This window comes from Ostrinia furnacalis, unplaced genomic scaffold (assembly GCF_004193835.3).
Source record: "Ostrinia furnacalis isolate ACB-3 unplaced genomic scaffold, ASM419383v2 OfSCF1042, whole genome shotgun sequence".
Classification (NCBI taxonomy): Eukaryota; Metazoa; Arthropoda; class Insecta; order Lepidoptera; family Crambidae; genus Ostrinia; species Ostrinia furnacalis.
Window position 1 is genome coordinate 652,765 of NW_021131281.1, and position 13,687 is coordinate 666,451.

The following is a 13,687-nucleotide window of genomic DNA, read 5'->3' on the forward strand; positions in this document are numbered from 1 at the left end:
CTAGTATGAAAATCATCAAACTTCTGATGCTCGTAACTCAGTTCAGACTGAGTTTAGAGGTATACATGTCATACTAAGTTTGGTTTATTACACTATTTTGTAATCAAAAAACAAGGTTTGGTCGATGGCCGCGCGAAAATAAAAAGACGCCAATTTCCGGCATTGTCTTTTNTTTTAAGAAAAAAAATTATATAAAAAATTGAATAAAAATCTCAAAAAAATTTTGACCTCTTTTTTGTCGATAAAAATAGGTCTAGTTTCACCTAATTTCATATGTACACTTTATCGTGACTCACACTGTATAATTAACGAATCTAACAGTTCTTGCCCCAGTAGAAAACGAAGTCTCGTTTTAATGCGCTTTAATGCTGAAAATCGTCTCTCACAAGTCACTTGCGTGAATGAAATTGTGATAATTAAACACTGTAATTACATAAAAAAAGCAAAATAAAACTTCCATCATTTTCTGGCAATTTTCCGAGTATTGCATTTATTAGAGAACGCAATTTTATCAATTTTATGTTTTTGTGACGAGTGGTTTCCCCACAATAGTCCAGCGGCGGGGTTCAAACCAGTGTTCCTTGGATCCCGAGTCGGCCAGTCTGACATCTTCACCGTTCGGTATTGTAGCTTTGTTCTATAGTTCAGGATTATATGTGAGTATCTACTGCTTGACTGCCAAAAATCCAACCAATGAAGGCCAGGGCATCATGAAAGAAACATAAATGGTCAAAGCCCTCTTTCCCACTGGGCACTTTAGGCACGTGCTCAGGGCCCCGCGACGGAGGGGGCCCCCGTCTGTCCGTCTCAAAATACCTTCTTCTAGATGACAAGGGCCCCCTTGATCCGTAAGTGCCCAGGGCCCCTAGTAGGTTAAAGAATGCCCTGTGTTTACATAACTTTTTGTCATAAATTAAATTAGAGAAGTTATACATAAGCAAAAAGGATTTTTTTTTGCTTAAAACTTCTTCAATCTTTAATTTAAGGCAAAAATTTATATTAACATATTTGTAGGCAAAGTAATTTTCTACAAATTAGTATGACTGTACAATTTTTTTGTACGACGCATAGTTTCCGAGACATGCACGCGGGCAACCGTAGCACAGAGGCCCCGCAAGTCCCGCAACCCAGGCCGTGGGGGGCCCGCGCAGGCTGGGGCCCGGCTGGCAAATACCACCCCGACTGTATGGCCAGTCCGACGCTGTTGGACTATACACAAGAACCCAGAAGAATGCACATTCGATATTAAAATTAAGTTGAAAGAATTGCCTGGCTTAAAATTAGAACCAAATGTGTTTAAAATACTCCAAAACAAAACTAGTTATCTCTCTGTTTAGATAATGTGATATTAACGCTAACTCATTGTTTTTACGAATAAGTAAACATAAGAACTTAATTGTAACAGTGACTCAGCAACCATGTAAATGCATGTCCATCATACATGACTTGCATTATAAACCAGTTTACAAAGGTCAAGTTATTTCGTCAAAAGTTATACAGGGTGTTAGGTAAATGGGTATATGAGCCGACACTAGCCCATGTTAAAATATGTATATAAATGGTATGGTGAAGTCAGAAAATTGATATCATCATTTTATTTAATTATTTTAATTTTCATACAAATCTGATTTTATAAATTTTATTTTGTATGAATATTTAAGGAATTAAAATGATGATACTGACTTCACCATACCATTTATATGCATAATGTGTTAACAAGGGCTAGTGTCGGCTCATATACCCATTTACCTAACACCCTGTATACGTGATTCAACAAAACATTATTTGCCCACTTATAATATGATGGTTAAGGGTAAGGGGAAAACGGTTTATGCATATAACAACAGGTTTTGTGAGATTGCTAGCCCCATTGATATAGCTGACAACAACCTTTACTTTAACCGTAACTTTAACTGTTTTTGTATGTTGTTTGACAGACTTTTGACGTTTTGTTAAAGTTAAGGTAAAATGGTGCAACCCAGGGTTAGTTACCCCAAGTAAACGCCTTGCTTTGTTAGTTCTTTAAAGCTAAGTGGAATTTACATACAATTACATACTAGGTACTGGCTAAACTTCAATGTTAACAGCATTGTTGTGTTCCGGCAGTTAAAGATAAGATAGCCAGTTCCTCCGTGTTTGAGGATTCCGGGTGAAGCTCGCTTTCGCCTTCCAAGTTTCCTCGTTGTGGATAAAAAAAAACAATTTTAATACCCTAAAACAGAACTCTAGGACCTCCCAATATGAAAGTTACAGTAAATGCGTTTTCTTATATCTTCACTTAAAACATCCAAAGCAGGTCAGCAATCGCGAAAGCGCGCCGAATGTTGTATCAGAATAATTTTGAATAATTTCGCGAATAATAAACAGAAAACCAGTTGGTACCGGTAGCGAACGAACTGTTTGACGTCACGGTATGTCGCGAGTGAGTGAGTGAATAATAATTTTAGCAGCACACTTCTTTCAGTGGTTCAGCATATTTTAGACGACCCAATAAGTGTTTTTTGGAAGAATTGGAAGAAACGTGGTTCTCAATAGCCAAGTCTGCCATAAAAAAAGAAACAGAATGCTATTCAAATTACATATTGTCCAACTATGAAGTGTCCCAGCAACATTGACAAGAGGGCGCTACTATCAATCAAAATCAAAAATATTTATTCAGTTTAGACCATAAGTGGCACTTATGAACGTCAAAATATAGAAATTAATAAAAAAGAAAAGGTAGCCCTTATGGGGCACTTTACATGTCTCCTTATCTTTTGGGCCCTACCAGCGCTTCGAGACAAACGTCATAATATGGCAAGTGCTGAGAAGAAACGCCGGAACAAACTCAGTTATTAGTTCCGATTTTTGCCACTTGACGTTTCAGAATCGTTTAACCACACATACGACCTAATGCTTCAACCACACCAACGCGTGCAGATCGCCATCGCCGGCGCGATCAAAGGCCAGTGACAGGTCGCGTGAACTGTCATGAGTCGCGTGAACTGTCATGAGTCGCGTGAACTGTCATGAGTCGCGCGACCTGTCATTGGTCGCGCCGGCGATGGCGATCAGCACGCGTTGGTGTGGTTGTATCTTAAGTGATTTACATTGGCAAAATCGTGATTCTCAATAGCCAAGTCTGCTATATAAAAGAACAATTCACAATAATAAACGGTGTCAACTAACCTCATATCTGGCGAGAAGTCGACGGAGCAGGCGTAGCCCGCTACCATGTGTCCTGTAAACACCTTCTTGCGGTTCGCCTTGAAGCGGTTTAGAGCACTGAACACCACCACCTAGTAGGAACAGTTCATTAATTCATGCCATGTAAAAAAGGAAAACGGAAAACGCAGCGTGGGACGTCCACCCACAAGGTGGACCGACGACCTGATAAAGGTAGCAGGAAGGCGCTGGATGCAGGCCGCTACCAACCGTGCGATGTGGAAGTCATTGGGGGAGGCCTATGTTCAGCAATGGACGTCCTGTGGCTGAAATGATGATGGTGTAAAAAAGCACATTCAAATCGATTCACCCGTTGTTAGACTTTAAGCTCTTAAAATGGTTTGTTTCTCGTTCTGGTCTTCTATAAACGTCATAGACCGTGTCACGATGCTTCTTTAGAAATGTATGGCTTCCATACGCCAACGTCAACATTTGAAGGAGACCACATTTCTATAGTAAGCATTGTGACGCGGCCTACGGGTTTTATAGGAGACCACAGTCTAAGAAATTGATGACAAATAACCGTACACGTACCGGAAAACGCAGCGTGCGACGTCCACCTACAAGGTGTACCGACGATCTCATGAAGATAGCAGGAAGGCGCTGGATGCAGGCCGCTATACATAGATCGTTTCATCTACGAAGACGCGCCGCACAATTCTTCTGCTAATGTTTGAGTGTCGGTCGGTGTCGGAGTATCGGTACACGCTAAATCATCTATGAGTGCACACGCACACTACAATAATGGATTGCTCGGAGCAAACTCCCCGCACCCCGCGCGACCGAGACCAAACATTGGTGGAGCGCGTCTTCGTGGATGAAAGTACGATATACAGGGTGTTAGGTAAATGGGTATATGAGCCGACACTAGCCCATGTTAACATATGCATATAAATGGTATGGTGAACTCAGAAAATTGATATCATCATTTTAATTATTTTAATTTTCATACAAATCTGATTTTATAAATTTTATTTTGTTTGAAAATTAATAAAATTAAAATTATGATAATAAATTTCTGAGTTCACCATACCATTTATATGCATATGTTAACATGGGCTAGTGTCGGCTCATATACCCATTTACCTAACACCCTGTATATCAACCGGGCGATGTGGAAATCATTGGGGGAGGCCTATGTTCAGCAGTGGACGTCCTGTGACTGAGATGATGATAATGATGATGGTACCTTGTTGTCCATGCTCTGGCAGGCGAGCCACTTGCCGTTGGGCGCGGCGGTGACGGCCGGCAGCGAGTGCATCGACGGCTCCGCGATGTACTTCATGTCTACCGGGATGTCCCTAACAAGTCACAAATACACATTGTATAAACACAGATGTCACCTTCTAGTCTGGTCTGTGAGCACGTAGAATTTTGTCCAATGACCCCTAGCTACCCATCCTTATCGCTCGCGCGCAATGAGGGCTATCGTTTTAGCGCTCACCAGTTAGCGCCACTGTAGAGTAAGGTCTTGTCACTTACTAGTAGCGAAGACAGCGGCACCCAACTGGTGAGCGCTAAAGTGGTAGGAGGACTATCGCATTTGCACTCATCAAGATGGCGCCACTGTAGAGTAAGGTCCTGTCAATCGCCAGGGGTGCCAACTGTTAAGTATAAAAACGATAGCCTTCATTTTTTGTATGGTCGAAAGGGGACGCGTCTCAAATAAGTTAGGGAACCTCAGAACTAAAGGGAGATGTGAAAAGGGGGCGGGGCCAGTGCCGCAGCAATATGCCCAAAAACAGAACACATTGCTCGTAACAATGATGACAGCAGCGACGTCATAATGTAAACAGTGTACATTGCTTGCGTAGTACTAAAGACTAACTTTAGCCCGCGGCTATACCCGCGTGAAATTTAGTTTGTCACACACATATCGTCATAAATTATAGCCTATATGTTATTCTGGGTTATAAACAATAATACGGTACACTTTCATCAAAATCCGTTCAGTAGTTTTTACGTGAAAAAGTAACACACAACCATCCAGACATCCAACGTTTCGGATTTATAATATATATAGTAGGATTATTCGAACGTTGAGTACTATTACCGCAGTGGATAATGAGCACATATTTTGATTATTTTGTGTGTTTCAAACCAAAAGTACAGTTGGACAAGTGCCCAACCCAGTTACACTAACACTACTTATACATACAAACTTAACAGTAAAAAGTATATTTTAAAAACTTTACTAGATTATCTCTCAATTAATTTTTGATTTTCTCAACTTACCATTCCCATACTCTCAAACTCTTGTCGTCGGAGGTGGTGACAAATCTTCTGTTTTCGTCGACGAAGGTGATTGTGTTGACGGCGCCTAAATGTCTGTCGTATTCTTGCACTATTTCGCCGCTTCTGCTGTCCCACTGTTAAAAAAAAAGTTAAAATACCTTACTGAACAAAATAATTATTCTAACTATGCCCGTTATCGTCTACTTGAATTCAGGCAGACATCATCATTTTAGCCAATGACAGTCCATTACTGGTGGACGTAAAGGCCCCTCTTAGAAGTGCTACAAAGCATGTTAGCCCGCTTTCACCTATCCTCTGCCTGTCATACCGACGAACGGTTCGTACTTTAGCCGTAGTTATATCTTTTTTGTTAGAATTATTTGTTTAATAGAGCAATAATCTAATGGATGATAGTATGACATTCCTATGCCGTGGACGTTATAAGAGGTAACAAAGGAATAATAAAATATTCGAACAACAGGCCTCTCAAACCCGTCTGTGGTCCCCCAGTCTGAGGAGTGTAGACCAAATCTTATATTTGCCTTTGATAAATTAGAAAGTCCTGCTTTTGCAGTGGAGACAAAATGACCTCATGATTGTAAACTCTTCTTGTCTGAGGTGCCGGTCACAAAGAGATGTTGCTTATCCGCGTCGGGGTCAAACTTCTCACGGCTTTATGACCTGTTAACCTAAGATACGCGCCATTATATCGTTTTATCGACGCTAGACGATAAGCCCATACATTTGTAGTCTGACATCATCGACAAAACTCTATAATAGCGCGCATCCTAAAGTCCGGTCGCCGAGCAGATAGAGTGAGTGTGCGAGCGCGACAGCAACATAATTGCACGCGAGCGTTAAGGATGGGTAGCTTGGGGTCATTGGACGAAATTCTATCTGCTCGACGACCGGATTTTAGTCCTGATGACAATTATGATGATAAATTGATGATGACTCACACAAATGATCTTTTTGTCTGATGTGCCGGCTACAAAGAGATGTTGTTTGTCCGCGTCGGGGTTAAACTTGACGCAATACGGGACTTTACGTGACGTGAACCGCGACACGCATTCACCAGTCTCCGTGTCCCACAGCTTGATGTAGCGGTCGTACGCTGGAATAAAATAAAATTGTTATTAAAAGAAAATAGATGGCAGTTGAGTAGTTAAATGTAACGAATAATTCCAAGGTAATGGACTTCTTAGTCAATAGACAATCTTTTCAGCTGTCAAAACTCGGCCCTCGTAGATTTTGTATGCAGGCCCCTCTTTCCCATTGGGCACTTTGGGCACGTGCCCAGGGCCCCGCGACCGAGAGGGCCCCTGTCTACTCAAAAGACCTTTTTCCAGATGATATGGGTCCCCCTTGATCCTTAAGTGCCCAGGGCCCCTAGTAGGTTAAAGACGGCCCTGTTTGTATTGCAATGGAAATTGCTAACTGAAAAATTATTTATTACCAAACTTTTTAAAAACCTTGAATCGGTCTGCAGTTCTACACCAATAACCATAGGCTACCTATGCAAACTAAAGCAAAGTTTTACAATTTATAATGATTATTGTTGGTTATTTTTCATCAGGTAATAATTTGACCTGTACTAATATTTTAAAATGTAAACGTTCACATACCAGCTGAAAGGAACTGATTGCCTGCATTATTGAAGTTAACATCTCTAACAGCCTGCCGGTGCCCGAAGTATGTGCGAATACAACGCCTGTCGCCGTAAACTTCCCAGATCTGAAAATAACAATAAAACTTTGTAAAAATCTTTTTCTAATATGGGAAGTTTTGTGAGTCGGGATGTATTGCGACTCTCCATACAAATCTTGGGATCGAAGGTTATCCGCCTCTTAACGGGACTAATCTTACCCCTCGTAATTCCCACTCCTGTGTATAGCAAAGAAACATATTTTTAAACGACAGGTGTCCGTCAAAAAGGTAGAAATCAGGTGTGCCATATTTTATGTCATAAAGGACGAAAAGTAGACGCAAAACGATTAGAAGTTTACCCTTAACTTTGTTTTTTGAGCATAATTGAAATTAATTTCGAATGCAAAAAGGAAAAACTTCATCTGCCCTATTTAAAGGTAAATAAGACGAAAATGTGTAAGTATACGGTGGGATCATCGATACTAATATTATTATTATAAATGCGAAAGTAACTCTGTCTGTCTGTCTCTCTTTCACGCCTAAACCACTGAACCGATTTTGATGAAATAGTTCGAGTTAGTTTGGCATAGAGATAGTTCGAGTCCCGGGGAAGGACATAGGATAGTTTTTGTCCCGGTTTTTTCAAACAGGGACGCGCGCGATAAAGTTTTTCTGTGACAGACAAAATTCCACACGAGCGAAGCCGCGGGCGGAAAGCTAGTTTTGATCTGGGGGCACGGCAGTGCCCCCGCCAAGTCGAGCGCGAAGCAAACACTGCCGTACCATCTTTACTGGAACCATTTCGCCGCATTTTCAGGCCTCTATTTGAGAACCTCTGGATAAGACCAGAACGCAGAAATTTTTGTCATCTAGTAAGCTATAATCACATACTTAAAATCCAAAATTTCAAGTTTGTATGTCATTTAGTTCCGAAGTTAAGCGAAAGCAAAGTTTCGCATTTACGACACTCACTCACTGATGATCATCAAAATAGAACTAGTACTTCCCATTAACTCAGAGAGCTGAAATTTGGTACAGAGTTAGGGTTTAATGACTACATAAAGGGAAAACTATAAAAACTAGGAAAATCGAAGATCTGGAGTAACACCACATTCACAATCAATACTACTAGCGCCACACCGGCAACCGTGGTGTTCGCCTGTACCGCTCATCGCTAGATGGCGTGGCACTTGTTATTTAATGCCAGGAATGTGTGTGAAAGCTGTGGTATGTGCTCACTTTAATTGCAATGCCTAATAAACTATTTTAGTAAATGAAATTCAATTGAACGGTGTTCATTTGTTCATGTTTGCATTCTGCGAAGAATAACCTGTTGAGATTTAAAATCAATAAAGAATAGATAGAATATGGTCAGATAAATTAAATAAGTTTGGTGATCATGCCCGAGTAACCTCTTGGCATTATTTTGGAGAAGAATTAATAATTCGTTTTAATAAAGTAAATTGAAACTAAGATCTGTGCTGTGTAAATCAGTTTTAGTATCATGATGTTTCTTTCTTGATGTTAGTAAATACTACAAGATGAGATAACTTAATACATTTAGTTAATTGGAATTAAGTAAAGCAGCCAGTTTTACCATTGAACATGTGGATTTTTGGTATTCTTATAGTGATTGATACTTCAATTATTGTGAAACATAATTATTGTGTACTCCTGATTACTGTAGATGCAAGACACAATAATACAGTGTGAGTCACGTTAAAGTGCACATATGAAAATAGATGAAACTAGACCTATTTTTATCGACAAAAAAGAGGTCAAAAAATTTTTGAGATTTTTTTTAAATTTTTTTTAGAATTTTTTTTCTTCCAATTACTTATTGTAAAGAAAACGTAATAACTTTAAAACTAAGCGGTATATCCTGATAAAATAAAAACGGTAATAATGTTAAATAACAAGCGATACTAAAAAAAATACATAAAATACACAAAAAATGCCAAAAATGACACTTTTTGAAAAAAATCTGCTTTTAAATTCGTGTTTTTTTGGTTATTTGATAAATTTCTCCAAAAAATGTCCGTGTAACCGGTGGTTTTTATTACTTTTTATTATTCTCTATTGTATTACCTTCGTAAAACCAGAAATCGCATGGGTCTATCCCTATCACAACGTTTGCAATGATCGTTTGAACTAAGCCTCTCCGGGCGCGCCATTCAACGCTTCGTTAACAACGAAACTGAAAATGGCTCTACATTTGTAATTTTGATAAGGACAAGTTAGATTTCAATTAAAAACAAAAGATTTCGAAGTAAAATAATCATTTTAGTTAAAATTAAAATTGTCTCTACCTGTAGCGGAGAATAATGTTGTGGCAGACCTTTGTTCAAACGATGATAGCAAATGTTTTGATAGAGATAGAGACATGAGATTTTTGGTTTTACAAAGGTAATACGATAGAGAATATTACAAAGTAATAAAAACCACCTGTTATAGGGGCATTTTTTGGATAAATTTATCAAATAACCAAAAAAACATGAATTTAAAAGCATATTTTTTTCAAAAAGTGTCATTTTTTATTATTTGATGGCATTTTTTGTGTATTTTATGTTTTTTTTTATTATTGCCTGTTATTAAGCATTATTACTGTTTTTATTTTATAAGGATATACCGCTTAGTTTTAAAGTTATTACGTTTTCTTTACAATAAGTAATTGGACGAAAAAAAAATCTATAAAAAATTGAAAAAAAATCTCAAAAAAATTTTGACCTCGATAAAAATAGGTCTAGTTTCATCTATTTTCATATGTACACTTTAACGTGACTCACACTGTATGTTACATGATGCTATATTTTAAGTAAAGATAATGTTAATATTGAATTTCTCCAACTTATCAATTAATTTCTGCTGCCAGTATTGATTTGGGTTGTATTACTAAAATTGAACATTAGTGTGGGTCACCAAAATTTATTCAATTATGATATTACATAAAAGTTATAGAATGTGGTACATTTAACTTGAAGGGTATTCTTGTGTACCAGCCATTATTGTTAATTATTCTCGCATGGTGAAAATGATTTTAATCTTGAGGTTATTTATTAGCTGTTTAATAAAAAGGTTACTGGTTGTAGCATGTTGTGTGTGCATATTTTTAGATTTGACTTGAGTTTTAGATGTGGTGACTTATCTGTCTGCGGGTTGGCCCTGTGGTGAGCAAATCAGTCAAGCACAATACCAGAGTGAAGCTGAACACTGAGCAAGGGTACTCCACATAAGTAATTTGGAGTTGGACAGAAGGTAATGCAATACAAAAGGCATCAGCTGTGATATTTGGTGAGTGTAAATGCAATACAAAAGGAATCAGCTGTGATATTTGGTGAGTTGAATTAATGTTTTATTGCAAGGGTTGGGCTGAGACTAGCAGTGCCACTGCGGCTTGGTTGTTTAACTGTGCTTATTCTTGTCATTGGCATGAAATTGCATACAATTAACTTGAGTGTGAACAGATTGTAATAATAGTTTATTTGTGTTTAATATCGTAGAAAAAATTATGCCACATTCTACAAAAAGAAGTGAAATCCCACCAAAAACATTCTGTAAAAAATTAGCCAAGTCTCGATGGAGCTGCCTGTTTATCTCTAAAAAGTAATGAAATCTAGACAAAGTCGTGCCAAGTCTATGGTTCCTTACTGCGATTTCTTTATTATTATATTTAATGTTGTGTGACTTGGCCGTTGAACAATCTTTTTTATTAAGATAATCATACATAAGTATTATTGAAATACGCAGCTTTATTAAGCCTACAATTGACTGGTTATTGCATCAACGTTTTCCAAGTGCAATTTATTTTCCATCGTCAATGGGTAGCGGATTTGGCGACAGATTGGTGCAATGGTGTCATGGAGCATCTGGTTTGGTACCCTTCAACGGCAGCATTACCTTGACCCTACAGTCCATGCCAGCCGAGAGCATAAGATGCGCCGTAGCGGGGAACCACCGCACCGCCGCGATGCCTTTCGTGTGCCCCTTCCACGTGTGGATGTGTGCCTGCAACGGACGAACAAACATGTAGAAGGTATAATATACATATTATGTAGAAATTCTTAATGTTGGGTAGCCACGAGCCGGAAGACGTAGCGTGGGCAGGCCTCCCACTAGGTGGACCGACGATCTGGTGAGTGTCGCGGGAGGTGCCTGGATGCGAGCGGCGCAGGACCGGTCTTTGTGGAAATCCTGGGGGAGGCCTTTGTCCAGCAGTGGACGTCTTTCGGCTGAAACGAGGAGTCATAATATTGGCCTACAAAATCTCACTAAAACACATTATAAACCAAATTGATATTGTGCTTTGTACTGTTCTTAAATATTCCTTTCCCAATCTGTTTACCTGACAAGAGTCCCCAAGTATACAAGGGTGCAGATAGTCATGATCAAATCCTTTCAAAAATAAAACCGTGTCCTGCTATGTCACATTTGCCCGATCCGATCACAGTATGAGGATCGCCAACACCAGTTTGATTATACGGTAGGTATGCGATACGACCGGACCCATGTCGGTTTTTCTCCGATCGTCATATGTGTTGAAGTTTGATCGAGAGCTGATATAATACATTAGTTTATAATTAGTTTGAGATGCAAGTCCTAATGCTAAAAATTAAATAACTGTTTAATATAAGTTACCTTAGGTAGGAAGCACTTGTCTGGTGGAGTGTCGCTCCGCAGCTGAGTTTCACTGCGCGGCGCCTCCACCCACGAGCGGCCCTGGTAGTCGCACGCCTTGTCCACTGCGGCAAAAGCAGAACATTGTGTTAACACATAATGTAAGTTCATAAATACATAATTTAGGTTAACACATCCCTGAAGCCTCTGTAAACAACTGACATAACCACTATAGGTTAGTGCACACATCTAGAATCTGTTCTGAATCTGGTACCCCATTTTACAAGCTTAGCTTAGTTTGGGACTGGATAATGAAGTGTCTAAGAATATTTATTGTTCTCAAGTAATAATAACAATAAACATTTCAATATAAACTATAAAAATAAAGTCAACAGAATAGCAACAGATTCAGAAAAAGATAACTATGTGGACATTTATTATTTAACTTACAATGGAATATAGATTTCTCCTCCAAAGGCTTGTCATCTTCCACTTTGCCTTTCTTCTGTCTTTTAGCTAATATTTCTTCTAATTCTTTCGCTTCGTCCCCTTCTGGTTTCATTACCCTGAAATAAATAAATTAAGAAATGTTTCTATCCAATTTTAAAATCAATAAACAGTTTTTGAGCAAATTGCAACTGGCTATGTTCCCAATGAGAATGAAAAGTATATTTGGTATGATTTTATAGGAATCTATTTGGTAAGGAATATGAGAAATACTAAAAATTTAATTGACAAATACCTTTTTTCTCCAACATATCCTCCCCAAGGTCCCAGGAAGCCAGTGACATCCTCAGGGTTATCGTTCTTGTTCCGTTTCTTCTTATCAAGTGGCCTTTTCTTTATTGTCTCAAACACTGACTTGCCTTCGGACTCAGGTGGTGGTGCTACCATTGCTGACACTGAAAATATTATTAGTAAAAAACCATTGAAATCGTAATAAATTGGTTCTCTATGAGAATCAAAATTAAATATCAATCATTTATAACATAATTATTGTAAATAGAAAAAAAATCCACTTATTAAGAGTCATTAGACAGAATAATTAATTAAGAAGTACATAATTATGTAATTATTACAAACGACTATTAGCCAAAGCCTCTGGTCAAAATTGCTTTGAAGGCAAATTCAGAAATTTCTCAATAACCCTCTAATATCTCAATAGATGAATAGATTCCTGCTGATAGAAACTTGATTTATGTTTTCACATACCAACAATGCCATCTGCTGGACCAGCATCGCCGTCAGTAGAAGGATCCACAGCATAACCGTAACTTGTGAATGTTCTCCGCTGGTTCTCAAACTGAAAGTCACTGATATGTGCCTTTTCCACAAAGCCTGACAACATGTTGCGATTTGCCTTCATCTGTTGGGTCTGAAAAGGATTCTCTGGACCAAATGTGGGTGCATAGAGTTCCTCATACTTCGGGTTGTGCATTAACTCCTGATTGGCAGGTACTAGCACTCTTGTATCGTCATTATTCTGTAAATAGTAAGTTATTAGTAAGGGCAAGGACCTATAGGTAGACATCTAAACCGACTTTGTTTACAATAATTCAGACTCCATTTAACCTTGGTATAGGGGATGAAATACTTACAGTGGGCATCACCACAGGTGCAGCACAAACCTGCATCGTTTTAGCTACGGATAAACTAGGATCAACAGGTTTTAAATGCGTCAACATACTTTCATTGCTGTGCTGTTTAACTATCTCTGAGTCATTGTCCCCTTCGTCCTCTGAACTGCTACCGTAATTCTGGATGTTAAGCATGTTGTGCCGTTATATAATTTGTCCAATTTATGTTGGTTAATCTTATTATAAGCTTAATTTCTTTAAATTTTAATAAAAGCGCACACCAACCAAACACAAATCATAATGTGTCAAAATGACATTTAATTGATCACAGATAAGAAATCTTTCCACAGAGTATTATGAAATGATGTTGCCATATAAATATAGTTGACATTCTCGGCAATTTTAATGAT

At 38.6% G+C, this 13,687-nt stretch overlaps 2 protein-coding genes across 2 annotated transcripts in view; both read right to left on the minus strand.

Annotated features, from left to right (window-relative positions):
* Window positions 1-609, minus strand: part of LOC114350970 (uncharacterized) — a 62,585-nt gene extending 61,976 nt beyond the window's left edge. Inside the window, exon 1 of the mRNA XM_028301976.1 lies at window positions 573-609. Coding sequence (XP_028157777.1) covers window positions 573-609 — 37 coding nt within the window. The remainder of the gene's footprint in view (window positions 1-572) is intronic.
* A 2,441-nt stretch (window positions 610-3,050) lies between these two features.
* LOC114350971 (pre-mRNA-processing factor 17) lies at window positions 3,051-13,605 on the minus strand. The gene is made up of 11 exons (XM_028301977.1): window positions 13,299-13,605; window positions 12,913-13,183; window positions 12,443-12,602; window positions 12,151-12,266; window positions 11,722-11,825; window positions 10,984-11,091; window positions 7,065-7,173; window positions 6,399-6,553; window positions 5,440-5,573; window positions 4,394-4,505; window positions 3,051-3,278 (listed from the first exon to the last, which is right to left on the minus strand). The coding sequence occupies exons 1-11, from the start codon at window positions 13,470-13,472 to the stop codon at window positions 3,051-3,053; spliced, it is 1,671 nt and encodes a 556-aa protein (XP_028157778.1). The 5' UTR covers window positions 13,473-13,605.
* Window positions 13,606-13,687: the final 82 nt, after the last annotated feature.